The sequence below is a fragment of the Phragmites australis genome, chromosome 24 (genome assembly GCF_958298935.1).
Source record: "Phragmites australis chromosome 24, lpPhrAust1.1, whole genome shotgun sequence".
Taxonomy (NCBI): Eukaryota; Viridiplantae; Streptophyta; class Magnoliopsida; order Poales; family Poaceae; genus Phragmites; species Phragmites australis.
Genome location: NC_084944.1, coordinates 4,341,725 through 4,348,511, shown reverse-complemented (window position 1 = coordinate 4,348,511; position 6,787 = coordinate 4,341,725). Strand labels below are relative to the sequence as shown.

At 48.1% G+C, this 6,787-nt stretch overlaps 2 protein-coding genes across 3 annotated transcripts; one reads left to right on the top strand and one right to left on the bottom strand.

Moving 5' to 3' along the window:
• On the top strand, positions 1 to 3,936 carry LOC133907909 (uncharacterized). The gene is made up of 3 exons (XM_062350016.1): positions 1 to 275; positions 393 to 598; positions 3,472 to 3,936. The coding sequence occupies exons 1-3, from the start codon at positions 69 to 71 to the stop codon at positions 3,719 to 3,721; spliced, it is 663 nt and encodes a 220-aa protein (XP_062206000.1). The 5' UTR covers positions 1 to 68; the 3' UTR covers positions 3,722 to 3,936.
• A 147-nt stretch (positions 3,937 to 4,083) lies between these two features.
• LOC133907908 (dof zinc finger protein 2-like) lies at positions 4,084 to 5,536 on the bottom strand. Of its 2 annotated transcripts, none has more exons than XM_062350015.1 (2): positions 5,050 to 5,536; positions 4,084 to 4,932 (listed from the first exon to the last, which is right to left on the bottom strand). In XM_062350015.1, the coding sequence occupies exons 1-2, from the start codon at positions 5,140 to 5,142 to the stop codon at positions 4,309 to 4,311; spliced, it is 717 nt and encodes a 238-aa protein (XP_062205999.1). In that variant the 5' UTR covers positions 5,143 to 5,536; the 3' UTR covers positions 4,084 to 4,308. The 2 variants fall into 2 exon arrangements, with proteins under 2 accessions (XP_062205999.1, XP_062205998.1); XM_062350014.1 differs by having other exon boundaries at positions 4,084 to 4,938; positions 5,050 to 5,533.
• Positions 5,537 to 6,787: the final 1,251 nt, after the last annotated feature.

Here is a 6,787-nt window from a genome sequence, read left to right as displayed (position 1 = left end):
GAAACTATTGTCTAACACGGCATGGCAAGCCGAGGCCAGATCAGAAGAATATCAGATATTCAGATGCGATGCGCCCTTTCTCCCCATTTGGCATTTGCCCCGCGAGAGCCAACAGGCCAAGCGCGCACCCGCGACAAGGCTCGCTCGCCCACCCGAAACCCCGGCGCCGACGGCCCCACCCCATGGCCGGCTCCACCGCGGTGCTGGCCGCCATCCTGCTCGTCGACGTCGTCGCCTTCGGCCTCGCCATCGGCGCCGAGCAGAGGCGCCCCACGGTGCGCCTCTCCGCCCGGTCCCCACCGCAGCTTTCCCATTCCCACGTTCTTCTTTCAAAGTTGAGTTTTTTCCCCCTCCCTGACGCCGCCCCTCTTCATTGTCGTCGCTGACGCCAGGCGAGGCTGGAGACGGACGCGAGGCAGGAGTGGACGTACTGTGCGTACCGCCCGGACGCGGCCACGGGGCTGGGCGGCGCCGCGCTCGCGCTGCTGCTCGTGGGCCAGGCGGTGGCCGCCGTCGCCAGCCGATGCTTCTGCTGTGGCGCGGCGCTGCGGCCCGGCGGCGCGCGGGCCTGCGCGCTCATCCTCTTCCTCTCCTCCTGGTACCACCCGTCGATCCCAATCTCCTCCCCACCTCCCCCGCTCGGCTCGCCACCTTGACCTCCCTCGTGAGGCTGACGGGTGGGCCCCGTAAACTGGTGGCTTCTCGCTGCGTCTTGCTTCCTTGGTTTCTTTAAGCAGCGTTGCGCAGATTTAGCAATTAGCCTGGGAATCTTAGCTATCCGTGTTGGGCTACCAAAAAGTCAAGAGCTGTGTGCAGGAAAGCGTGTTGGATCAACGACTCAACCCAACTTTTGCTTAGCAGAACTACTGACGACTAGTGAGGCTTGGACGATTTATCGTGTGGGTGATGTGATTCATTCATGTTGAAATGGTTGTTCTATCCGTGAAGTAGCAGCTGTCTCTGTGGCTTTCTCAAGAAAGACGCTCCTTGGGGATCTGGTATCCTGTGGAGGATTCACGGGTGGTATGCTTGGAAAATGGTTTCACATTGCCTGCAAATTGGTCTGATCGTACACTATTATCAATCACATGCAATAAGTGATGGAATTTGTTGAATGTGCTTGACGGCAGCTAGTGGTTTTCTTAATATTGTAAAAAAAAAGAGCAACCGGTAAATTCCGTTCATGGACTTTTGTGTCTTGCACGTTGCTTTATGGATTTGCACATGGGGACATAATCATAGGAACGATAGCGTAGTGTTGTCTCTAGTGGAATCAAAAGTACGGTGCAAGCGCTATTTAATAAAGTTAAACATGATGTAAGATTAATTGTTTACCAGCATTTTGTACACTAGCCTAGTATCCTTTGGCCATTTGTCATTGGTTATCTGCTGAGTTTACTGGTTTTGAAAAAAGATGGACCTAGTCATTGCCATATTGCTTAAGGGCATGTTTGGTCAATAAATCGATGAGTATGCATCTTCTGATTCATGGCATCTGGGACACTCTTGGAATTATTCTGAGCCCGATCTTGTAATATAACCAGTTCGTCGCAAAGAAAAGGTAATATAATTAATTTTCGGGTTTGCTTGATCAAGACGTAATAGTAAAAATTCATGTCAAGGATATGCCTGCATGAGCTCCAAACTCTACCAGTCTTAATTTGTATCTACATTTATTTATTTTTCCATTGTTATTTGCTTATTTATTTTGAAAAGGCGAAAAATTTAACTACTAACCAACCAACTAGCCATGTGTTGTGACCCAAATACACAAGTATAAGTCTATCCTAATGAATATATTCTCGTTCTTGCACACATGTCAGATCGATGCTGCCATGCTGGTATGAAACTTTATTTTAGCTGATCAGTGTTATTTAATAGGAACACATAAGGATGCAATTACATATACTTCCTGATGGATCAGAAACAGAGAATGTCAGAAGTCGAACTGCCTAATGCTGGACTTCTGATACTTTAAGAATCTCTGGCTGACTTACAATGCGCCATTTTACTTAGATAGAATTTTCAAATGTGAATTGTTTCCGGGTAAAGTTAAATCTGATGATTTCTGGAATTGGTACGTTCAGAATGATGAATGTCACTTTGTTTTCCCGATCAAAAGTATAATAATATTTGATCGGCTTTCAGTCAGTTTATTGCAAAACTGAGTTTGCACCTTTTCCATTGTATTTTGCTAAACTTGGCCGATGAGTCCTGTCCCTGATAACTCGGTAACCGGAAAGCCCCTTGAACTGTCCGATTTATTCAAAGAAAGAGGGTTTAGCCAAGATTCCTAGCTACATGTGGTATTTGAAACATTTGTTACATTTGCATGTAATGTCTTCTATACATTGTTTTATGCCAAGAAGTATACTAAATTACGAGGATTTTAAGGTTATGAGATACTCCCTCCGATCTCAAATATAAGTCCATTTAGATTTATCTTAAATCAAACCTTTTTAGTTTTGTCCATCAATAGCGGAAAAAATATAAAGATTGTGACGATGGGTAGTATAAAATTACCATATATCAGTATCATATACGTATCCAGACTCCCTATGATTTCCTGTATTCTCGGGGCATACGTCCGTGTCTGGAAAAGAATCCCTAGACATATAGAAATTGCCCGCAGGTATCCAGGAATCTCGTAAACAAGGAAGGCTATCTCTAAGAATGACGAGAAAGGAGTCCAGAGGCCATACAACAACCCCTATATATATGCGGAGCTAGGAGACCTTGCAGGGGACAGAGCCATTCAAGCCATACAAGCCTACATAAGCCTCACGCCTTTGATCCTTCTGTACTTTCGATCCATCAGCAATTCGTCGAGACCACACGTAAGAGCCTTTAACTAGGTTTAGATCTATCTAAGCTAGCCAACCCCTCTGTAAATAGTCTCGAAAATCAATACAAGATAAACATGACGTAGAGCTATTATCCTAAGGGAGATCTGAACCTGTATAAATCTTTGTGTGTAACGTATGATTCAGCTACAGGGATTATCCCCTACTTCATTCATATATTCATAAGATTGGCGGTTCACGAATCGTTAACAGATTGAAAATATAAGGTTGATGTTACTAGATTTAGCATTAAAAATATTATCATAATATTACTCTTTGTATTTGAAATAATTTATTTTATAGATATTGTTAGTCAAAGTGATATATTGGAAACCGTGTCGATGTACTTATGGTCTTATATTTGGGATTGGGGGGAGTAGATGTTTACTGAAGTAACTGTGCACGACTTCCATGGCTTCGTATCAGTATATCACCACTATGTTTCTTTATTAATCATACCGTTTTAGCAAATCTACTAGTCTTGCCCTAAAACTGGAACAGAAATGCAAGCAGCAAGGACTGTTCAAATTCTTGCATTGCCTTGAATCGCCATACAATTTACTTCCTAAACACTCAATGAATGATCATACACACAGTGCACACTGAACTTTTCATTTGCCCTACACAGGTTGACATTCATAATCGCCGAGGCGTGCTTGCTGGCTGGGCTGGTGCAATCTGCCTACCACACCGGCTACCGAGCGGTGTTCTTCGAGAACCCGCCGGACTGCGAGACGGTGCGGAGGGGCACGTTCGGAGCCGGCGCGGCGTTTGCCCTGATCACCTGCGTGCTCACCTCGTCCTACTACTACTATTTCTCCAAGGCGCGGGTGTCCTTCCACCGCCGGGAAGCCACCATCGGCATGACCCCGCTGTAACAGTTTCCCTGCTACCATGATTTTCAGCGGAAAATGGAAAACGCACTCAGCTGTAATGTAACAGTTTTGATAGCAAGGCTGTGTGTGTGTGTGTGTGTGTGTGTGTGTGTGTGTGTGTCTGTTTTTAGCTTTTACACATATTGCCCGCCTGGTATTTTAGCTGCATTCATGTAAGGGAAGCTGCTAGACCAACCTGTCATCGCTTATTTTTCCCATTTCTCATTTTGCAGTGGTTTTACTAGCTGTATACACTTCTATATGAACCTGAAAAAGGTTGTGAAAATGTATAGTAGACACGAGCAAGCTAAAGAGTGTTCACTTTTTTTTATATGAACGTGGAAAAGGTTGTGAAATGTATAATAGACATGAGCAAGCTAAAGAGTGGTCACTTAACTTGGGCCATAACTAATATCACAGGCAAGCACATAATAATAGTACACATTAACAAGCCTAGTATTTAGCCAAGAACACATAATACGAGCAGAAAACAGCTAGAGGAAGTACGTGTACGCTGGTACGTATGGCACGCGTGCGTATATCCGTACGTAGATAAGCACGTACATATACTGATACAAGCACTATGGTACTTAGCAAGCACCGTCCAGGCCGAGCATGTCATCTTGCTGCCACCCGCTCCAGTACTGCAAGGCGCCGCAGTTGGCCTCCGCCGCTGCTCCTCCGAGCGTGCCAACATCGCCGGCTCCCGGCGGCGGCGGCGGCGGCGTGGCAGAGGTGGCCATTTGCTGCCACGCGCTCAGGTCAATGCTGTATCCACCCCCGCCCAGGGCAGCGGCCGGCTGGAACAGCACCTGCCGCAGGATGTCCGGGAACGTGTCGGCGCTGCCGATGCCCTGCGACGCAGCCGCCACCGTCTCTGCGGAGGAGGCTTTCGAGTTGGCGCTGCCCCTGCCTCCGCGCCTGTTCTTCCGTCCGCCGCCGACGGGCACGTCGCGGAGCGTGCCGCCCTCGGTCCAGTGCCGGCGGCACGCCTTGCAGAGGTACCGCGGCTGCGCGCGGCTGTAGTTGTTGTAGTAGCAGAACTTGGTGTTGGCGGAGCCGCACCGCGGGCACTCCCGCGGCGGCGGGCGCGGCAGCGGTGGGTGCCCCGCGTGCCTGCTCCCCTGCCTCATCGGAGCCGCCACCCCGGCGGCACTCGCGGCCTCCGCGACGCCACTCGTCGGCGCACCGCCAACGCCATTGGCACTGTACCCCTGTCCCTGACAAGAAACATCGTGACTCGTGAGTCGCCTCATTGTTCGCATGCATCAACCTACGCGCTAGGCTACCGGCTAGAGGCGGAGCACAAGAAACGAAACTCTCGTACGTACCATGGGGAGGGGAGGGGGCGGCCTAGCAGGGATCAGGTAAGAGAGGAGCGACGAATCGGAAGAGGAAGGAGAGGCCAGAAATGAGGACGGCATGGTTAGCCAGGCGGCGCGGCGACGGCCAGGGCAGCTTGTTGGCGGCGGAGAGGGCGGCGGAGAACGGGGCGCGCTTGCTGCGGTGGAAGTGCCACGGTGACGCTCTGTGCATGTCGGTGTCGGACCGGTGCACCGCCCCCGCCCACGACTCCTCCAGCTCCCCTCCCCTCCCTAATTTGCCACAAACAAGATTACAGAGTACGAATCACTCTCTCTACTTAGCTATACCAAGCAAGCTAAGTGTGTGACTGTGCTAGGATCAGTGTAACTTTGAGCTAGAAAGAAAGAACAAAGTTCAGCTGAAGGCTACGATCCATGGAGGCGTTTCAGTGCTCGTGTTGGTGGTGGTTATATAGGCGAGCGAGGCCGAAGGTGCGTTGTACATTCAGGCGACAGAACCAGAGAGGTTTGCTTAGGCGTTAAGGCCATAGTGGAGAGAGCGGAGGTCAGAGCCAGCCGCGCGACGGAAAAGCGTCCACGAGCACGAGCGGACGTGGCTCACTGCTAATCTACTGAGGTGTGGTAGAGCATCTATAATGGGGTAAAAAAAAAATCAAGGGTATAATGGGGTAATTAGAGGAGATGTTTATAAAAAATTTAAGTTTTTTTCTCAACCGCGGTAGCATAGGTGTTTAGACCGAAGTTAAGGTACTTACTTAAGCATCATTGTTTATATTAATATTAATAAAATAGTTAATCATATTTAAACACGTATGGTCTTTGTTTATATTAAAATTATAATTTTTATATAAATATTTAATACTCTTTTTTTCTTAAACACTTAGCTATAAAAATCCAGCATTGTTCATACTGGTAGTGTGGCCTGTGAGGCACCGGAGACCAAGCTTTGGGTCAGCTACACCTGCCGCGCGCAGCGGTTTTGCATAGCGCTGCTCCCTCGAGCAGTTTTCGTCCCCTCACTACCGGAGACAGCTTCTTTGCCGAGTGCCTCAGGCACTCGGCAAAGGACGATATACACTCGGCAAAGGCTTTGCCGAGTGCTACACTCGGCAAAGGACGCTCGGTAAAAAATTTGTCGGCAAAGACCTCTTTGCCGAGTGCACTTTATCGGGCACTCGGCAAAGGCTTTGCCGAGTGCAATGCCATGACACTCGGCAAACAGGCCATCTTTGCCGAGTGCCTGTGAATCAAACACTCGGCAAAGAGGCCTCCGCTTTGCCGAGTGCCTCACCTTGGCTCTCGGCAAAGCGGAGGCCTCTTTGCCGAGTGCCTTACCATGGCTCTCGGCAAAGCGGAGGCCTCTTTGCCGAGTGTCATGGCCATTGCACTCGGCAAAGTGACTGAAAACAGCCTTTTTTATTTGTTTTTGACATCCCATCCAAACAAACAGATATATATATATATATAACAAACATCACCAACATCACATATATATCATCAACAGCACATACATATCACCAACACCACATATATATCACAAACATCACATGTCTCACAATATATAACAAATAAGTTCACAAGTAATCCAAGTGCTCCATCATCTACAACCATAATTGCAAATAGAAGTACCATTAACAACTACAAGAAAATGTTTCGTGACCTTGATATTCGAAATTGGTGCTATGTTCCTGGATACGGTCTCACAATATACTAAATAACATGAATATCATTTTTCCATTCATTT

Excerpts from the sequence above, each read along its gene's own strand:
- LOC133907909 (XM_062350016.1), top strand. The coding sequence starts at position 69 with ATGCGCCCTTTCTCCCCATTTGGCATTTGCCCCGCGAGAGCCAACAGG. Across the intron at positions 276-392 it reads CCGAGCAGAGGCGCCCCACG|GCGAGGCTGGAGACGGACGC; the intron begins GTGCGCCTCTCC and ends CGCTGACGCCAG. Across the intron at positions 599-3,471 it reads ATCCTCTTCCTCTCCTCCTG|GTTGACATTCATAATCGCCG; the intron begins GTACCACCCGTC and ends TGCCCTACACAG.
- LOC133907908 (XM_062350014.1), bottom strand. The coding sequence starts at position 5,142 with ATGCCGTCCTCATTTCTGGCCTCTCCTTCCTCTTCCGATTCGTCGCTC. Across the intron at positions 4,939-5,049 it reads CGCCCCCTCCCCTCCCCATG|GGACAGGGGTACAGTGCCAA; the intron begins GTACGTACGAGA and ends GTTTCTTGTCAG.